Below are 22,316 nucleotides of genomic sequence, written 5' to 3'. Positions count from 1 at the left end.
AATATATAAGAACTCCAGAAAATGTTATATTTTTGCTAGAGAAAATATTTATAACTTTTTTGTGGTCCTTACTTACAATAAATGCTGTGGAAGGATTAACTCGGAATTTGGATGTCTGTTATCATACATTGGTACCGGTTAGCCTAATTTACTAACTATACAAGTATCCTAGTATAGCCTAATATAATTATTTTGACCTTTATGTCCTTTTGACTCGTTATCCGATCCTTTAAAATAATGTTCCTATATAATTAGCCTATATAAGAGACACGTAAAAATAATTTGTGTCTCCTTAATACCTTAATACCTTCAGCTTCATCCATTACCCATTATTTCTGTACTTCCTGGTTCACTAATAAAGTTAGTGTAAGTAACTTCTATCCAAGTGCCGTAAGTACCGTACGGTAGGCCTACCTAAAAAAAATGTGCATGTAGCTTCGATTTAATAATTATAGTTTGTGTAAAATAAGTTGAGACGTGGCCCTCCATCCGAAGAAATTACAGGGTTGCCAAATCGTGTAAAATTGCAATTTTCTCAAATTTCCAATTCAACGTCAGAATTGGATGTAGAATATTATCTTCGATATCCTAGTAGTACTAAAAAGCTTCAGGGTTGAAGTATTAAAAGAAAATTCAACTTTTATGATAAGATTGGAAACATCGCAAAGTTTTTTTTCTTTTGAATATCACTTCTCTCAGAATCATGGGGCGTCGTAAAGCCTAATAATTTTATATCAAATCAACGAGGAGAATGTCTCCTTTCTATTGATGTTTGGATCATTTTCATCGGACTTATAGTTATTTTTTTATTAATGATTATGTCTGTCAATGTCGAGACATTTCGAGCAGAAAACATGAATCTTTCGACATGCTATAAACTTTTTTGTTTCAAAAGATAAGTAGGTGGTGATAGCGAGAAAGTTTCTCAGAATAAATTGAAATTATTTTTCCTATTGTCAAACGTACTCGGAAGAGCGTATTTTTGCCTCTCAGGAGTTTCAAAGTCAAGGATAGCGGCTGAATGGTGTGCCACCATATGCTATCAACAGCTGGGATCAACAAAAACAAAATATAGAACGATAGAAAAATTCAGCAACTGCAAGCCACATGATTATTGACCGAGCGATGTGAGGTCTAAGATTCAAGTCGACGGTTTGACATTTCTCTTAATGTTTATATGTTGCGCATTTACGGCGAAACGCGGTAATAGATTTTCATGAAATTTGACAGGTATGTTCCTTTTTTAATTGCGCGTCGACGTAACAAGGTTTTGAAAATTTTGCATTACAAGGATAATATAAAAAGAAAAAGAAGCCTCCTTCATACGCCAATATTAGAGTAAAAATCAGATTATAGAATTATTCATCATAAATCAGCTGACAAGTGATTACAACAGATGTTTTGAGAAGCTCTATTATCATAATTATTATCTATTGCTGTATTTCCATAAGGTCTATAGTTTCAATCAGGTACTTGTGGATGAGGATACTGGGTGAGGTCTACTGTTCACAGAACTACTAGTGGATTTATCTGCTTCCTGTATAGGGCTACTTGTAATATAAATATAAAGAAAATAAAAATCTCAGTACCCTTTTTTAAAAATATTTTATCACAACATGTTTCGGTCATTTATGCCATTTTCAAGTCATTTATCATTTTGTGATAAAATATTTTTAAAAAAGGGTACTGAGATTTTTATTTTCTTTATATCTACTAGTGAATGTTTCATTACAGCCTTTCTAGAGTCAATCAGCTGCTTTCGTTTGAAATAATTCAGTCAAATATCTTGTAAATTGCCAGCCTTCAGCATACAATTTGGTACACAATGCATACCTCTCCTGACTTTAAAATTCCTTGGAGACCAAAATACAATCTTCCGACTACTTTTGCCAATTAGAAAAATAATTTCAGTTATTTCTGAGAAACTTTTTGGCTTTCACCACGTACTTATCTTTTGAAACAAAAAAGTTTCTAGCATGTCGAAAGTTTCATGTTTTCTGCTCGAAATGTCTCGACATTGACAGACATAATAATTAATCAAAAAATAACTATAAGTCAGATAAAAATGATCCAAACACCAATAGAAAGGAGACATTCTCCTCGTTAATTTGATATAAAATTATTAGGCATTACGACGCCCCATGATTCTGAGAGAAGTGATATTCAAAAGAAAAAAAATCTCGCGATGTTTCCAATTTTATCATAAAAGTTAAATTTCCTTTTTATCCTTCAACCCTGAAGTTTTTTTAGTACTACTAGGATATCGAGGATGATATTCTACATCCAATTCTGACGTTGAAATGAAAATTTGAGAAAGTTACAATTTTACACGATTTGGCAACCCTGTAATTTCTTCGGATGGAGAGCCAAGTCTCAACTTATTTTACACAAACTATAATTCTTGAATATTATATTATCATAAATAACTATGGTTGAATTGAAACATCTTCCAACTTGGAGGGATATGCGGGGTAGAAGGATGTAAAACCAGTTCAGCCAATTAGAGTGATGAATAGCCATATAGGCGTGGTTGACAAGTTGACAGAACAGGCTCAGTCGATGCACGGAGGAAACTAGGTAGGCCTATGCTTATTATGAGGTGTTGAACACTCACAAAAAATTATACAACGCTGTCCGCTCTATCTCTGCAATAACGTGGCCACTGTATCCCTACTTTTCTCTGCCCTGCATATCCTTCCGGGTTGGAAGATTTATTAATTCCACTATCTATACTACAGATGACAATATAAATAACTCATTATTAATAAATAGGAAGTACAGTAAATTTAAGTCTCAAGATTCGTTGGAATTTACTCATCTCTTGATTTGATTTTATTTAAAAATATAAATCATCTCATGTCTCCCAAAATTGATTTCCAAAGTTTATTTTTCCAATAGAGATTCCTGTGTTATCAACTGTATTCTCTCTTTACAGTATATAACATTGCAAAATATAAAATCTCATTTGAAGGCATGTAAATATCTAGTTGTTCATTGTTCTAATAGAGATTCGAGTTTAATAACGGTATTCTCTCTTTACAGTATATAACATTGCAAAATATAAAATCTTAATATTTACCGTACCGTAGCCTGAGGTAAAACTTACATTTGACGGCATGTAGATATCTAGTTGTTCATTGTAAAGTTTATTGTTCTAATAGAGATTCGAGTTTAATAACGGTTTTCTCTCTTTACAGTATATAACATTGCAAAATATAAAATCTTAATATTTACCGTACCATAGCCGTAGGTAAAACTTACATTTGAAGGCATGTAAATATCTAGTTGAATCGATAGAGAAACCTCCTCATTTTCCCTATAGACTAACTATTTTCCAAATTATGTATTTTTCCCCACAAAAGCTAGCGTTGCTGCTATAAGGTATGAAATATGAATTCTTAAAGCTTAGAGAATGAGACACACATGCTACTGAGTAAGATATTCTCATATCTTTGGCGGCACCGCGGCATGAATGATATTAGTTGAAACATTGTACTGATATTACATAATTTTTATTGTGAGAACTTTATCAGCAGTCTTTCAAAATTTGAAGATACCGTAACTCAATTATTAGGCTGCAACTATAAAATTTCCTGTCTATTTTAGAGTTTGGCCCAAATAAAATGTCACTGAAAACGTGCTGTGATTATTACACTTGATAATTTTTTTCTTACCTTTCTTCAGTATTCCTTGACTATCTCCCAAATATGTTTACTCTTAATGAGATTATTCAATACCTTAATATTTATAATACCCCATATTTTTATTATAAAATAGCACATTGTAGGCTACTAAAATAGGCTTACACACTTTTGCTACTCATATTAAATTTTTCTCACACATTTATTTATTAATATTCAAAGTCATTTCCAGGTTAATATATTTAAAGAAAGAAACTGTTTTAGAATCTTAACACTTCTAGAAACAATAATTGTTCAATAAATATAAGTTATTGATATGTGATGTTTCTCGTATGGAGTGCGTTGATTTACTATACGAGTATAGTACTCTGTTTCTCCTATTCCATGTAAACTGTGTTCATTCATAATAGTGCAGTATCTAATAGAAATGAATCCTTCTATACCAGGACTCAATTGAAAGCTTGAGTTTAGGATTTGTATAATTCAGGAACTACAGTTACAGATAAATTTTAAAAGAGGAGACGTTGTTGATTCTCCATTGGGCCATTTCAAGTACATCCCTTGAATTCCATGTATTCATTCATCCCTGCTTGCAGGTTTGTGGATATGTTAATCAATCATACATATATTTTTCTGTTCATAATTTTTCCATTCAATCTTTCTCTTTTTTCAATCCCTATACTGTATTGTAATTTAGATTATAATTAAGTAATATATATCTCACTACAGTACGGTATTTATTATTTCTATCTCTCTGTATTTGTAAGTCTTCCTCTATATTAAATTAATGATTTATTTTTATATTATTTTATGTACACGTATCAGGAAGCTGATCAAGGCTTTCAAGTCCTTGCATGAAATAATAAATATTGATCAAACGAAACTGACTTAAATATTATTTCTTTTTCTGGATGATTCGATTGAAGATTAGTTTGTTTTTTGAAGTTTAAATTGTTATTTTAATAAGTGATAGTAGCTTAACCTATATTTTAATTTGGACTGTAGTATATATTTGAAAAGGGACAGTTTTTGGCATAAGCCTGTTGTGCCTTCTCATATAAGTGTCATAATTGTACATGACTGAATAAATAAATAAATAATGCTCACATAACTTTGTGCTTAGGTAACGTGATGAGATGATGAAACATCCTTGCTCGTGGCGGGAATCAAACCCACAATCAGGCGCAGCGAAAGCAGACTGTGGGTGCTTCGTTTTGCAACGGAACTCCATGAAACATGAGTAGAAGGAACCAATGCTCACTGGTTGGTGTGTTTTCAAGTTAACTTACAAACTTATCAGCAATCAAAATCCAAGATTATGCAGATTAGTAGCTCAGTCCATACAGTCTGTAATCGGAATATATACAAAACAAAATTGCTAAAATAAAACTATATTTGTTTTTCAAATATATTGGAAGAAGATTCACTCATCGATAATAATTCTTGAACTTTCCAGTATATGTGTAAATTTTTATATATTTTATACTGTTAAATTTTGTATGTTGAACGAATTCTGTTGAATTTAGATGGATACCGTACTTTTCAAAATCCAGGCAAGAGTTGAGTAGATGAAACTTAATAAAACAAAATAAATCTTATAGCACCCTTATTTAAAAAAAACTTTAAAATAGTTGAACAATTAGTTTCGGTTTACACCATCTTCAGATTATAAAATAAAATAAAGTTCAATAACTTTGAACAACTAGTTTCGGTTTACACCATTTTCAGGTTATGAAATAAAATAAAATTCAATAACTTAGTTATTGAATTTTATTTTATTTTATAACCTGAAGATGGTGAGTAGACCATAGTCGGTAGACCAAAACGGTAGTTAAACCGAAACTAGTTGTTCAACTATTTAAAAGTTTTTTTTTTAAATAAAGGGTGCTATAAGATTTATTTTGTTTTATTAATTTGAAAGTAGCCCATGTCAATAAGTGTTTTATGAAACTTAATGTATGAGGATGGTAAGCATGAAATAATCAAGTATGACAAAAATATTGTACTGAACTTATCAAGGATTCTATCCAAATCACTGTCTCAATTTTATCATAATATCAGATTGTGCATTTTAAGAAAGATTTCCCAATTTCCATTGAAAATACCTCTAAAATGGATAAAATTTTCTGTTGTAAAAAGTTATTGAAGTAATTCGGCACTATAAACATCTCGCGATAATAAAAATCCTCGCGAAGTTTTATTAATTTATTTCAAGATCTTATATTGCTGCTACAGAATATTCATCTCATGCTATCTTTCTGTTTGTTTTACAGCTCTGATAATACTAATATTCAACACTCAACACAGCGCCAATTACCCGCTGTTGAGATTTACGAAATTCAACATTCCCTATGAGTTGGATCAGTTACATTGGTTACATGTTCTCAATTTTTTAGGCTTGAATTCAGAAAACATCTCAATTATCTGTCTGATTGAAGGTGAGTCTCATTCATGACCTGATTATTCCTTACTTATTAATTTTTGGTTTTTCAACACATAAAGTAGAACATACCACATAGAATAAATGCTCTGTTCAACATCGAGAGAATATAATTTATTTATTCATTTTATTTATTTATTTAGTCATGTATACTACAATTATTACACTTATGTGAGAAGGCACAAAAGGCTTACGCCTGTAATGTTCAATATTCTTCAATGATAGCTGAATAAGTTTCAAAACATTAGAAATACAATATATAGTATAAATGCACTCTGAATTGAATTTAAACTGTTTAAAGCCCCCACAAAATATTATAATCCGGCTATTTTTGATATTGTATCCATCACGCTGTATAATTTTGTGACAATATTGATTTTTCTTATCATGTGTAGCAGCTGGATACATTCTCAGAATAATCTATAACGGTTTGAAGTTTGATGAACTACTGTCATTGATAAGAATAATTAAAATCTGTCATTCATGCAAAACAAATAATAAGAGAATAGCTCTGGAGTCTCCATTTGTAAGCCGCTGTGCGAAATATATAATAAATTGAATAACGATAGCATAACTAGAAAAATATATTTTTTATTAATTTTATTGTGGTGGTGACGAGAACATAAAGTTGTGGTAAGAGATTGAAAATTTTCCAATTATTTCGTGAAATATTCATAACTATCAAATATCTATTGTTTGTGACTTGTTCTTGATATTAGGTAGGCCTATTATGTATAATTTATGCCACGGTTGAACTACTCAAGCAGAATTGGTAATCTTTCTAAAGATAATTATTAATTAATTAATAATTTTTAATTTATAATCTTTCTTTTAAAATTAATTAATAATTAATTATTAATTTATTATCTTTCTTTTAAAATTTTCATTATTCATTATTTTCAAGTAGTTTAGTGTGGATGCGATTGGAAGACAAGGTGAGTTAATAAGAAGTCGAAAAAAACTTAAATTGTAACTCTGTTTTGTCACGCTTATTGTAAGTACAATATTCATATAATATTATGAATTTTTATGCATGGAATAAGGTGAAATAAATGTTTTAATAGTTGAGGTGGGATGTACATAACTAATGAGACAACTTCACGTTGATAAACTAGCTTAAAACAAATATTGAGAATTGAACTATGATTTTATTGCGGGAAAATAAAAAGTAGTGGCTCAGAAATGGAGACCTCAGAGCTATTATTAATATGAATAAAATTATGAATGATAGATTCTAATCATCTCTAAATTCTAGTTTTCCAAATCAACTCAGTAATGTGGAAATTGAATACAAAGAACAGAAATAATACAAATTGAAAAGTTCTCCTTACAACTTCACATTCATATGCTTTTGAAATCATATTTATGTTAGAAAATACTTCATGAATTGCTGTAAGTCTTTTACGTTCTTGCTATTACAACTCAGAAATAATGCATTTAGTAATGATAATATTTTATTTAGGTTCTTACAGGGCTCTCATAGGGTCATATTATTTTATAGTACCAATATTCTACATTTTAGGACTTCTACCACCGTATAGGTACCGTAGGTATCGTGAATTCATAATTCAATAAATACATATTTTATCGGTCATAAATATCTTAGAATACATGAACCATGTCAGACAATCAAAGAACAATAGAAGGTTTACAAAACTTGAAAAAACTATCAGTAAAATATACTACTATACTTATTAGGATGTACAGTAACACTTAGCTCCAGTCAATCTCAAAATATTCAGTGTACAAGCACTTAGAAATTTGATAAATCTTTCAAACCCAGCTTAAATTGGCTGTGTGACAGCTGTTAGAAATGGTCGGGAGTGTGATTATGTAATTTAACCGACATATAAAATACATTCTTCTGAGATTTTTTATGGGTGTAATCCATAAATTCATTTAATGGCCAAATTGATAATAATAAATTTGTTATTCAATAAACTGTATTGGAATATGTTAATGTTTAATGCTGACTGGTACTATTAATTTTCATTGCAGATGTCGACCCTGAGCCTCCCAGATTTCCTGAGTGAGGATGTGATTTGTGAGGCATTGGCATGTGATCGGCTCCTCTCAGTGAGGGTGGATAGAGGTGCCTCAGTGGGTGAGCATTACCTCAGCACACTTCTCAGACTCAATGTGGACTATTCTGAGGCAGATGGAGCTCAGAAAACGACCAGCCTTATAATCAAAACGTTTCCGGAGGGTGTAATGCACACTTTTATCAAGGACTACTCGTTGAACGAGAAGGAGGTGATTGCTTATCAGAAGGTCTTGCCCTCCTTGGAAGAATTGATCGGAATTAAATTCATGCCAAGGTAATAAATCTTCCATTATTATATATATGTTATAGTAATTGATCTATCATCTCATCTATATATATAAAACCGAAATGGCACTCACTCACTGACTGACTCACTCACTCACTCACTCGCATAACTAAAAATCTACCGGACCAAAAACGTTCAAATTTGGTAGGTATGTTCAGTTGGCCCTTTAGAGGCGCACTAAGAAATCTTTTGGCAATATTCCAACTCTAAGGGTTGTTTTTAAGGGTTTAAAGTTCGTCTTTTAGCATGTATATTCTTCTTCTTCCAATCTCTTAATTATAATTGAAATTTCCATATTATCATATGTTGCTATAGAACTATAATCTAGATAGAGTACCTCTTCGAAACAGTTGTTAACTGGCAACTAAATTAATAATTTTGTCAGGTTGGCGTTAAGTTGAGTTGACTTTGTTAGGTTGGCACCAAGTTGAAGATTTAAATGCATTTATCGCGGAAAAATAATTGATTGGGCACTGCTACTTCAATCCTGGGAATATTATATTACTAGCCGTCAGGCTCGCTTCGCTCGCCATATCCGTTTAGCCAGACGTTTAGTCTGAACCCCCGACTGGATTGTCCTAACATATGATAAAAATGCTCAAACGAAAATGCAGGCGAGCGAAGCGAGCCTGCTGATCTCATTCTTGGACGATCCAGTCGGGGTCCAGGGGGCGGAGCCCCCTGGCTAGACGGATATGGCGAGCGAAGCGAGCCTGACGGCTAGTTGTAAATATATTATCAACATTACAGTTGTGTTTTGAGTGATGTGGTAATTTTCCGTAATGAAAACACAAATTGAAATAAAATATTGTCAACCACTTTTTATTATTATAAAATATTATAATATACACATTATCAACATTTAACCCAAAATTATTGTCATGCTCAATTGATATTAATTTATTAAAATCCACCAATAAAATTGCTATACTTCAGGGTAGCTTTAGTTCTTAATAAGTACATCTCACCCAGGATCAATATAGATTGTCAAAAATTCGACTGAGTCACTGTCAACGTTGTAGAACCGTTCCATAATGAAATAAAAACACACATAGGCTATATAATCAAATTCTACAGTTTCATTTGGTACAGGACCATGGTTTCGTCGACGTCTAGGACCTGAATTGTCAATCTATAATGAAATAAAAACACACATCTATATAATCAAATTCTTCAGTTTATTTGGTATAGGACCATGGTTTCGTGACCATACAGGTCACATTTTCAGCTTGAAAATCACGAAACCATGGTCCTCTACCAAATAAAACTGTAGAATTTGATTATATAGCCTATGTGTGTTTTTATTTCACTATAGATTGGCAACTTAGGTTCGAGACGTGGACCCTCCATTATTCTTATTCAGACTATTCTAATTTAAATGATATTAGACTCCAATTATCCTTTTTTATTAAGCATAATTATTTTAAACTATGCTATCTTTACTTCCAGTGGCTGGCAAATAATCTATGGATAGTAGCTCTCATATAAATTCCTACCAGCTGTTTACCCAGTTGTCAATATTGGCAGTAGGTAGCAGAAGTCTTCGGGGTGGTTTACAGTATTTAATTTGAAATTTCGTCTAATAATAATAATTATTTCATATCCACTAGAATTTGAAAATATGCAATTTTTCATTTATTTCCATTTGTATATTGTTTTAATTTATATATTGTTCTATTTCTGCCGTAATACTCTTGCAGCAGTACATGACTTGGATAAGGTCAATTCTGGGGTAGGGTACTTGCATTTCTTGAGTAGATACATGCATGAAATCATTGTAATCTATACTGCATAACATGGTTATTAGAATTTAATTTAAATCTTTTCGTTATTATTGAATATTGTCTGTGCCACTGGTTTATCAGAGCACTTGTGAAATCACTACACCGATCCTGCCTCGAATAGACCAATGGCCGCAGAGACCACAGAGTGTAGGGATAAGGAGATTGAAGAAGCACAATACAAGGAGCAAGAACTCTATGTTTTCAATCATGGAGATACTTGATCATTAATTCCATATTTATTTGGTTTGAATAATAATTTGAAATCAATTTGGTTTAAATTATGTTATGCAGCTCTCAAATACATCAAATATATACATTTTATATGCAATAGGGGTATTCACAATGTTGGAGTTAGCTGGCTAAGTCGAGCTATTCGCTAACTCCTGCTATTTGCTAAGTCTGTGTTAACTCAATGCTATAGTAGTACATTAGAAAAAAAATAGCAGACGAGATAGCAGATAGCGCAGGTTTGAGTCCGCTAACTCTAGCTAACTCTGTTAAAACGGCGGCCATATTTGTTTTGGTCATATTTGGTAGCATAAGTTAGGTTATAAACTTCGAGTTACACAAATTATCAGATTGGAGCGCTATTGCAGTTGGATTTAGATGGGGCGTTCACAATCCAGAGTTATCAAATAGCACTTTTGCTGGCTAAAACAACATTGTGCATATCCCTATTAACTTATTTTAAAGATATTATTTGCTTTCCACAGATCTCTGAAATGCGACAGGACTGATCTACTGATTTTAGAAGACCTGAAACCACTGGGCTTCGAAATGGTGGATAGAATCGCTAGAATGGATTTGAATCACTGTAAGACAGCTTTGGTTGCTCTGGCCGATTTTCATGCCGCTTCTTATCTCTTACATAGAAAAAATCCGAATCTTTTCGAAGAAGTTTCCAGAGAAACGATGTATGTGAATTCGAACATATTTCAGAAATCGTTTATCCTCAACAGTTTCAAGACGATGAGTGATGTTTTCGAGGAGTTCGATGAATTGAGAAAGTACAGTCCGAGGCTGAGGAAAGCCGCAGAGAGTGTATGGGATAAGGTGGTCGAGGAAGTGCAGTGCAAGGAGGGAGGATTCTACGTTTTCAATCATGGAGATTTTTGGACCAATAACATTCTCTTCAAGCATGATAAACAGGGCAGAATATTGGAAACCAGGTCAGTTTTCAACAGGAAGAAGATGAAGAAATGTATATGTAATAATTATATTAAACGAAAATCCAAAATAAAATGCTGTAATTCACCCCGAGGACTTCTGCTACAGCAAATATTGACAACAGGGTAAACAGCTAGATGGAAATTCGATGAGCGCTACTATTCAATAATTATTTGTCAGCCCGGGAAAATTTCCATCTAGCTGTTTACCCTGTAGTCGATATTTGCAGTAGCAGAAATTTTCGGGGTGAATTACAGCATTTAATTCGGAGTTTCGTTTAATAATGATTATTAATTCATTAGCATTTGCATGATTGCAATATCTTAGTAATTTCCATCTGTAAATGTATAATTAATTGTGAATTCAATTTCATGTTGCTGCACACTTTGACAATATGTGAATAAGTGGGGAAAAGTTACATGAGGAAACTTTTCATTATGAGGTTATTAGTTTTGAAATGGAATCACTTATTAAATGATTTATCTATCTTTGTAGTTTGAAGACTATAAGTTAAAAAGTGTCAGTGAGTGGAAACATTTTTTTAAATTGAAGTACAAATTTCGATAATATTCCAACAAAATTTGAGAAAGGAACAGTTTTGGGCTGGCCCTGTTGTTCCCTCCCGATAATTGTATGGTTTCTACTTGTATCTTGTGTAACAAATAAATGGGATGATGGGCGATCGACGCCTTCACCATATGTAACAAATAAAAGAATAAAGAGAAATGACCAGTCTAACGAAAAGATTATAAGTGTTTTGTTATGTGTTATTTCATCATCTATTTATGTTCTTCACATTAATGTGATTTATTCAAATAATCAATTCGTTAGTAGGCCTACTGATCGATTGTATTCTTCTTAGTGGTTAGTGCCTCTACTCGATGTTTGGTAAAGCACACTACCAAAAATTATAGGATCTTTAAATTTGTGGATAATTGAATGATTTAATCCCCAGATTCCTCCAAATCGTATGGGTTTCGATCAATTCATTCAATTACCTCACAGGAACAGGAACGCCTCCACCAGTGTCTTTTTTTAAATAAAGAAAAAACACAAAAACTTGGAAATTTTGATAATAAAAATTTTGACTCACACAAGGTGTTTGAATTTTTGAAATAGGATGAAAATAGAAGAAGTAAGAATTGGAAAAGTAATTTAGTTTTTATTGACACAAAGTTCTTATCAATTTTGAACAATATTTAAAAAGATACAAAAGGTTGAAAATCGGTAATACGGATGATTAAACAAAACAAATCTTATTTTAAACAATTACGCCCTTTCTTATGAAACCGTTGGCTTATATTTAATTATCTAAAATGAAATTGATTTTATTTAAGAATTTAAATTTATTAAAAAAAATATGTTGAGGAAAACGTTCTATTATTGTTATTATTATTATTATTATTATTATATTATTATTATTATTATTATTATTATTTGAGATATTACTGTTTAAAAGGATGACAATGAATTTTGAAAGAAAATTAAAGAAAAAGAAACTTACAGAAAATATGGAACTGACTCTACTGGGTAAACCTGGACTCGTGGTCGATACCGCAGTTGAACGAGAAGCGAGTGGTCTTTTTTAGGAATAAAAATTTTGTCAGCGCAACTGCTGAGTTTGTATTAAGTTCTTAGCCAATGGCGTGGAAGCTTTGCTAAGACATTTTTATTGAATAGAACGTTTTCCTCTCTTGCTCTGCAGTTTAAGATGAAAATGAATTTGTTTAAATTATACTATATTTTATAACATTTAAAATAATTGAAAGTACTGTATTTTATTAAAAAAAAATTATAATTAAATTATTTTTGAGACACGGTTCTGTCACTATCGTGACATGTCCCGTCCCCTAGGGGAAGAGCCGACCTTGGCTCTACAAGTGCAAAGCAAGAGACAATTATTGAACAATAATTCACAATACACATTCTGATTGAGAGAGAGTATAACATAATAATTACATTAACAGTTCATTAAATCAATATGGTAACATAAATTTGATAAATTCCTTCTTTCTTGTCAATAGTTTATTCAGTAATAATCATCTTGGTCGTGGTAGCTTGAATATAGATATTTTTTCTTTTACATTTATAGAATTTAAAAAAAAATGTTATTCAAAGAATTCAATAAAACTATGCTTACTCTTCTCGTTAAAATACATATATACCCAATGATAATACAAATAATCCTACTAACTATGAAAATGTATTAATAATAATAATAATAATAATTGTTTCTCTTATAATTAAAAAATGATAATTGAATAATATTAATTAATTAAGTTGGATCTTATTCCATACTAATAAAGAAATCAATAATGCATTAATAATACCGATAATAAAATAGACAAAAATTAAAATAGGTTATTCAACTGATATAATTGGAAATCAATGAATTAAATAATATTAATTAATAATGCATAGACATAATAAAATTATTTTCTTAAATCAAAGACAAATGAAAAATTAACAATTATTTAAATAATATTAATCAATAATGCATTCAATTTTATTATATTTAATACATACAAGACAAATGAAAAGTCAATCAATAATGTATTCAAATAATATTCAATTAAATATTCAATAGGTAAATCGTGGAATACAAATGAAAAATCCAAAATTAGAATAAAAATTGTAGCCTATTCATAAGTAATACATTAAAATAATATGCAAAAGGTCAATCATACTATAATACTAATGAAAAATCCATAATTAGTAATAAAATAATATTCAACAATAATGCATTTAATTAATCTTCAATAGGTAAATCATGTAATTCAATTGAAATATCAATAATTTGTAAATTAATATTCATCAATAGAGCATTCAATAGATCAATAAATAAATAATACAGATCAATAACACAACTAAATAATATCCTATGTTCAGTTTTGATTAATTACATAAGACAATTGACACACAAAAGAAAAGTTACATCAAAACGTTTTTCTTTTTAACAATTTCTGTGGTATTTGACTGTTCAATCTTTAAGCTCCATCATATGTATTGTGGGTTTTTCTTGAGCCTTTTTTAGAGTCAGTAGCATGTGAATCTTATTTATGAAGTACAGTAATGCCAAAGTAATCAGTGCTAACCATGCATAAATAAAATAGAATGCCATGGAAGTAGAATTAAAAATATCATACCAACTGTTTGGAAGTGTTACTTTTTCAAAAAAATCTGGTGATATATTGTTATGAATAAACAATGTTGGTATTGTTACATTCCAGTCATCTTTCAAAATATCAGTAAAATTATCAAAATGAGGATTTCTATTAATGATTTAATATTTAGCCAGTGTAAAGGTAAGAAGTGTTGAATATTTGGAATTAGAGGAGCACGGGAGTCACAAGGAAATGTCTTTCTGATAAGTGTTTTGTTCTTCTCCTGTAGCTCACAGTTGCACGGGATAGATGTTTGAATTGTTCCTGGAAGAGTAGTCGATAATAGTTGTTCTTCTCCTCCTTCACATTTAATTGATGTCCCTGGTTGAATGTTGGTGACATAGAATACCGTAGGTGACATTTCTAGAATTTGGACGGCATCCGTGTTGCTTGTACAGGTGAAAACGCAAAATTCTTGTAGTTGTTGTAACGTTGATGACATAACGAGATGCTCCGTACATTTTGATGATAATTCTCCTGAATGCTGCTGTCTAGGTAGATAGCAGAGCTTTGTTTTGGGTACTTGGCAAAGCTCTAGTTGTTTTCCGGCCAAAACTTGAATGGTGTTTCCGCTTTTCGCAATGATCATGTCTTCTCTTGGCAGCCAACACGATTGGTTTTTCCAGCTGAGTGGGGTGGGAATGTACTTGAATAAAGTGAAGTTCGATGCTTTCGTGACAATTGGAATCTTCACCGTGATTGTAACGTCTTCTTCTGTGACTCGGCATGTTGTTATTGGAAGTTGATATAGCTGCTGATAATTTTTGAGATCGACCGCCAACTGTTGATTTGTTGTTGAATTCATCTTCTCTTGTAGCTGAGAGAGGTCCTTCAATAACAATTCTGGTTTGATGACGTTTGCTGGTATTCATTTTTGTTGGCAGGTTTCTTTTATTGATGTGATGAAGTTTCGTCTGGCAATGAGGTATAGATGTGAGTATGTGTGAAAAGCGTATGCAATCATTTGAGTGTAGAGTTCTTCATCTGCTGCTACTTGTGATTTTTTGAAAAGTTTGTAGGCTGCATGGAACTGATTAGAGATGTTGGTAGTGAAGAGGTTTAATTCGCCCGTCACTTTGATTAGATCTTGATGGTCTTCTTTCACGAGACTTTGGAAAGCATTCAGGTGGTCTGTAATATGCTGCTCGTTGAATTCGAGTCCATGGAGCTCTCCGTCTGTCGCTGTGCAGCAGCAGAAGTGTAGGAAGTCTCCTATTGCGTCGATCGACCGAGTAGTGCGACTCATTTTCGAGGTTTTCTGGTGATCATGTTTGATGATTTCATTTGTTGAGTTGTATAATTGCTCAATAACTTTTTCGATCGAGCAATCAGAGTGTAGTGGGCATCTGAATTGGAATACTTTGTCCGCTTGGAGAAGAGTCATCTGCGCCATTGGAAAGTTCGTCTTGTAGCTGATAGGCACAGAAGCTTCATAAGCGTGTACGTGAGGAATTGGTTGAAGAATTACTCCTGAGAACACCTTGACAGCTGCTGTTTCCATACACCATATCAGAAATAGTAAGGGAAGGGCTTGAGGAAACATGACTTACTGGGTGGGTTCTGGCTTCTGAAAAGTTAATAATAATTATTTTACATCGAGATATTAAATTTATTATTTGTTTGGCATTTAGATTCACTGCTACATATTATTGATTGAATATTCGCTACTGTAAATTAAAACATTTTACTTTAATTTATAGATCTTTATTTTTGTGCATTTTAAATATCAATATTATCATATTATATTTGAATCAAAATTTTATTGCAAATCGCGCATTTGTTTTGGGTGTTTGCATTGGATTTTTGAGTTAGACCGTTAAATTTACATTGCTGTGTGTTGTGTGATGAGTTTCCACAGATGTCACATTTTTCAAATTATTAAACGGCAGTTTTGTGTAGTGTGGTTAGCTTTTTTACAAATTTTACAGAATAAATTGTCTGTTCTGTGGAATCTTTTTCCCTCACAGACATGTTTGGAATCGGTTTCAGCGAATCCCTGCTTTACATCGTGATTTGTGTTTGTGGGATTGTGTGTTTGTCTATGTGTTTGGTGTGTGTTTTGAGATCTTTCGTGTTCTAACTGATTAACTTGCGTGTTAATGTAATAATTTGTTTTTCAATTGGGTCGCTGTTGTGGGTGTGTTGTTGATTTGATGATTGATCAAAAATACCTAATCTGTCATCATGTATGAATTGTGCTAGTTGATATTTTTTCAAATTTTCTTCCAGCTCCTTGATTGAGTTGTTTGGGAGCATAATGATTTTATCTAATATGGATGGTTGCAAACCTCGTAGAATGAACCTGACTTTTTGTTTTTATCCCATTTGAGGATCAACTTTACTACAAAGGAATAGAACATCAGTCATGAAACTTTGAAGTGTGTCGGTGTTTTGCATTTTTCTATTATTCAATTGAATTTCAAATTTTTCAGCTTGACCTACTGGCTCGAAATATTTAGTCAGAGATTCTTTCATGTGTTGATAGGTCAAATTATTTGGATTTGAGGCATTGAGAGTTTCAAAATATTGTAATGCACTATTGTTCAGATAGAATGGCAAGTATTGTAGTTTTTCGGTGTCATCCCAACCATTCAGAGTGGCTGTTCTGTCGTAATAGGAGAAAAACTCGCATATGTTTTCTTTGGGGTGGCCGAAAATGTTTTTGGCGTAATAAATGGGCGCTTTTTATCCGTCATTTTATTATCGCTCAAGGGATCCGTTTGCGTAGTGATTGTACTGTTGCTTACGAGATCGGTTTGAGTAGTGTTGATACTATTGTTTATGGGATCAGTTTGAGTAGTGTTTGTGTCGTTGATTATGGAATCAGTTTGAGTAGTGTTAGTATTATTGCTTATTTGATCTGTTTGTGTGATATTATTTGTAGTGATGCTTTTGGAAGAACATTCACCGTCTTGAATTTTATATATTGTTCTTAATGTCTTTTCCAATAGAACTAAATCAGGAAATTGATTTTTAGTGTGTCAGACAGAGGAACTCTATTTATTATATTTTGGATAGCAAACTCTTGTTCTTCTAAATATTTAGATACATCAACTAAAGTTATTTTAAGCAGTCGAAGGTTGGATCTTATGTAATCGATATCTGCGTTTTTGGGAATGTATAATCTGTATTGTGATGCTAATTCTGTAGCTTGTTCCAGGTTTAAACTTTTTATTTTTATATCACGCAAGTCTGGAATATTACGGTTCATTGAAGCAACAACCTCATAGGGCCAGAATAAGTTTCACTTTATACTACAATGAATAAGATTCTAATTATTACAATAGCATGCACACAATGGAAAGATGAAATGAAAGTGAAAGGTGACCGTGACCTAGAAGAATGAAATATAATGCAAGTTTACGTTCTTCAAAAGAACAATCAACTAATTACAAACACTAAGTTTTACTCGTGCTATACGAATTATTCGAGATTGAATGATGAGATAAATATTTTTTACATTCTTATTATTATTATTATTATTTTTTCCTTCCTGTTTATTCTGGGAGGATATTTATTTGATAATTTACTCCTATTTACTCATATTTTATCCTTACGTTCGGATTCATTCAAAAATAATTATTCAATATTATATTTTTTCAATATTTAGATTTTATGAAAATAATAAGTTTTTTTTTGTCAATGTTAATCCATAATGAACTTGATTGATTTAAAACTAAATAAGAATGAATTTGATGATTAAAAATCCAAAAACCTTGTGTTTTACAAACATAATTTTTTTTTTTAAGTAGAAAGTATTCTTGTAAATGGGATAGCAAAAGGTTACCGAAAAAGTCCAACAGTTATTGTCAGATTGGATGTGATAGAATAAAAGTCACAAAACCCGGCTTAAACTCCACAAAATGTAACAAATATATGGGATGATGGGCGATCGACGCCTTCACCATATGTAACAAATAAAAGAATAAAGAGAAATGACCAGTCTAACGAAAAGATTATAAGTGTTTTGTTATGTGTTATTTCATCATCTATTTATGTTCTTCACATTAATGTGATTTATTCAAATAATCAATTCGTTAGTAGGCCTACTGATCGATTGTATTCTTCTTAGTGGTTAGTGCCTCTACTCGATGTTTGGTAAAGCACACTACCAAAAATTATAGGATCTTTAAATTTGTGGATAATTGAATGATTTAATCCCCAGATTCCTCCAATCGTATGGGTTTCGATCAATTCATTCAATTACCTCACAGGAACAGGAACGCCTCCACCAGTGTCTTTTTTTATATAAAGAAAAAACACAAAAACTTGGAAATTTTGATAATAAAAATTTTGACTCACACAAGGTGTTTGAATTTTTGAAATAGGATGAAAATAGAAGAAGTAAGAATTGGAAAAGTAATTTAGTTTTTATTGACACAAAGTTCTTATCAATTTTGAACAATATTTAAAAAGATACAAAAGGTTGAAAATCGGTAATACGGATGATTAAACAAAACAAATCTTATTTTAAACAATTACGCCCTTTCTTATGAAACCGTTGGCTTATATTTAATTATCTAAAATGAAATTGATTTTATTTAAGAATTTAAATTTATTAAAAAAAATATGTTGAGGAAAACGTTCTATTATTGTTGTTATTATTATTATTATTATTATTTGAGATATTACTGTTTAAAAGGATGACAATGAATTTTGAAAGAAAATTAAAGAAAAAGAAACTTACAGAAAATATGGAGCTGACTCTCCTGGGTAAACCTGGACTCGTGGTCGATACCGCAGTTGAACGAGAAGCGAGTGGTCTTTTTAGGAATAAAAATTTTGTCAGCGCAACTGCTGAGTTTGTATTAAGTTCTTAGCCAATGGCGTGGAAGCTTTGCTAAGACATTTTTATTGAATAGAACGTTTTCCTCTCTTGCTCTGCAGTTTAAGATGAAAATGAATTTGTTTAAATTATACTATATTTTATAACATTTAAAATAATTGAAAGTACTGTATTTTATTAAAAAAAATTATAATTAAATTATTTTTGAGACACGGTTCTGTCACTATCGTGACACTTGGAAAATAGAAAACCTGATAAATGTTTGAATACTAAGAGCTATACTAGCACCATTGTATTATTCTATAATTATTGTTGACTCTGATAAATTTCATATTTCTCTTCCAACTTACATAATAGGTTTTGTTGAAAATTTTGAAAAAAACGTTATAATTACTTCAATATAATACTTGATACTCAAATCAAATTCAGCATAACTGTGATTGTTTTCAAGTAATAAAAGCGTTTTAACAATAGAATTGATCACTTAGAAATGTTATTGTTTAAAAATGAAACACTCTAGAAACCAGGCTTACACTCTACAAACTAGAGTTCAACTTAGGCCTGCCGCAAAGTAGACCCACGCTAATCCACGAAAAGCAACCCATGCCGTGGGGGATGTTTTCTAAACCATTGCTATAGAATTATTCATAATCAATCAGCTGACAAGTGGATTATTCATTGCATGTATTACACAGATGTCTGGAGAAGCTTAGCAATGGTTTACAAAACATCCCACGGCGTGGGTTGCTTTTCGTGGATTAGCGTGGGTCTACTTTGCGGCGGGCCTTAATAAAATTTAATAAGCTTTAGTACGGGTCTAATCTTGGAGAAATACCGAATGCCTCCTTATATTCTCAATTACTGTATTGACTTATCAACTCAATTATATTGGTTTATAAAATACTTCCAAATTTTCATCACAATAATCAAATCACCAAATGCTGTTATTTTTATACTCAAATTTTTTGATGTGAATTACTCAGCATTCTGGAACTGTGTATCACCTTAGAGAAAAGATAGCGTGATATCAGTTGTCTCTGGTATCACTTTGTGACTGAAACATTAATAACTTACCACTCATCTCTCATCATATCATTCCGTTCACGCACAAGCTCAGGGTCTAAAATATGTGTATAATCCTCAGCAAAACTAATACACTTGAGCCTCGATCTACATCTCAAGGTACCGTTAAAAAATATACTATTACGAGGTCTGTTACTAATTCGGGGTCTACTATATAAATAGAGATCGAATTTGGAAAATATGTACCGTACTATATAGGGGTCCGGCAAACCACACTGTATAATGACGGGGTTAAATTCGTGGGGAATGTACTACATAAATTTAAATTCTTTATTGATTCATACAATAAGTACATCATCAAAATGATAGGGAGAGAAAAAATAAGGTAACCTTGTGCTATTCCTCTCCCAAATTTATATAAGGTTACACATAGTCCAAAATAGAAGTCATGTAGTTGTTCACTTCACAGATGTTTCAAAACCAAACATAGGAAAAATTTTTCTCATTATTAGCCTATCACTAAAATAGTAAATATTGAAATTTTGTACACATAGGTTTTCATATACTTCAAAGGCATGGTTCTTCACACTTAAAATCTACTATAAGGGGCTCATACTTCATATTGGATAATTTACTATTCAGGAGTCTTTTCAACATTGAGCTATATAAACGTTTCAAGGTACTCCAGAAAAAAATTGCTATATCAAGGTTCCACTTATATACTTAACATGAATTATGTATCATATTATGAATTATTATTTTATAATTAAGTTTGTGGCATGAATATTGATAAAACATTAAGTTCATAATATTTTTGTGAAAATTAATAAAAACAATATAAAAATGGCGGAAGAAGATGGCGGAACTGCCGAAAGATCTCGTCCAGTGAGTGATTTATTCATTTATTGTAAAATATTTGACTGCTAGTCGTTTTTTCAAAAAGCAAAAAGTGATTTAATATAAAAATCTTGTAGTACTTGTAGTACAAATCTTTTATTTAAAAAAAAACTAAAGTTTTTAGATTTTTATATTGCTTTTATTAATTTGTTCAAAAGTAGCCCATATAAGTGAAGTGTTTTTATTTTTGTAAAATATTAATTTTTATTAAAATAAAGTGGATTTTTGACAACATTTCAAGTCCCTTCAATTATTTTATGATCATATTATATTATGAATAACTATGTGTATAAATTATACATTATATTATGAATAACTATATGTTGTATAATGTATTATTGATAATTTTGTTGCAGATTTGTCGATCTCCAGTTCTGCCATTGGACAAGCCCCGCGTTCGATCTGCAGATGCTCTTCTATACCAGCCTTCGAAGTGTGGCTGACATTGCCATCCTAACTGACATTTATCTCGATCGTTTGAATTCACGTCTGCCCACTCAAGTGCAAATGACAAGGGAGAAATTTGACAAAGAATTGAGAAGAACCGACTGTTTTGGTTTGGTTGTGGCTGTCAGTCTCTTTCCGATCTGTACCCTAGACTCGAAGAAAGCCCTGTCTTTCGATAATGTGACTACTGAAGACTATGTCAAAGATTTCCCCAATGAGAATCCTTATGCTGAATCCTGTCAACAGCTGTCATTGAGGGAGAATATTCCTCAGTTCTTGGATCATTTGATTGAAATTGGTGCTCTATGAAGTATGCATTTTAAACTTGAGAAAACTATACTGTATACACTACTAAAACTCTACTTGTTTCTTACCTGCTACTTGTTAATACTCGCTTGTTCATAGCGTCATTACCAGAAAGTGTAGGCCTAGGATACAGTATAAACTATATCAAAGTCTATATATTCAAATGATATCAAAGTCAAACTATATCTTCCCAGTGATGAAAATTTTAAATATTACGAATTCCGAAAATAATTCATCATATTCAGAATAGAGCTATTTTATTATAATTTAGTTGATTGATGGAGGTTTGTATTCATCCATAAATAAATAAAATATTCTATTCATTCATCTC

At 31.5% G+C, this 22,316-nt stretch overlaps 2 protein-coding genes across 14 annotated transcripts in view; one reads left to right on the top strand and one right to left on the bottom strand.

Moving 5' to 3' along the window:
- LOC111046104 overlaps positions 1 to 3,455 on the bottom strand; it is a 12,724-nt gene extending 9,269 nt beyond the window's left edge. The window contains exon 1 of one of the 7 annotated variants that reach the window (XM_039433081.1): positions 3,262 to 3,455. The gene's annotated coding sequence lies outside the window, so the exon portion shown is untranslated. Of the gene's footprint in view, positions 1 to 76; positions 155 to 2,963; positions 2,991 to 3,106; positions 3,198 to 3,261 lie in introns of those variants that run through there. The other 6 variants (XM_039433084.1, XM_039433082.1, XM_039433085.1 and 3 more) reach the window with 6 other exon arrangements.
- Positions 1 to 22,316, top strand: part of LOC111046112 — a 22,799-nt gene extending 483 nt beyond the window's left edge. For 2 of the 7 annotated variants that reach the window (XM_039433071.1, XM_039433072.1), the window contains exons 2-6: positions 4,765 to 4,904; positions 5,915 to 6,079; positions 8,080 to 8,399; positions 10,909 to 11,364; positions 21,589 to 22,316. In XM_039433071.1, the coding sequence (XP_039289005.1) occupies positions 8,080 to 8,399; positions 10,909 to 11,364; positions 21,589 to 21,988 (1,176 nt within the window). In that variant the 5' untranslated portion in view covers positions 4,765 to 4,904; positions 5,915 to 6,079 and the 3' untranslated portion in view covers positions 21,989 to 22,316. Of the gene's footprint in view, positions 1 to 59; positions 367 to 4,764; positions 4,909 to 5,914; positions 6,080 to 6,551; positions 6,715 to 8,079; positions 8,400 to 10,908; positions 11,365 to 21,588 lie in introns of those variants that run through there. The other 5 variants (XM_039433076.1, XM_039433077.1, XM_039433075.1 and 2 more) reach the window with 4 other exon arrangements.

The sequence above is a fragment of the Nilaparvata lugens genome, chromosome 7, assembly GCF_014356525.2.
Source record: "Nilaparvata lugens isolate BPH chromosome 7, ASM1435652v1, whole genome shotgun sequence".
Lineage (NCBI taxonomy): Eukaryota > Metazoa > Arthropoda > Insecta > Hemiptera > Delphacidae > Nilaparvata > Nilaparvata lugens.
The sequence above is the reverse complement of the archived record's forward strand: the minus strand, read 5'-3'. Positions and strand labels throughout refer to the sequence as shown.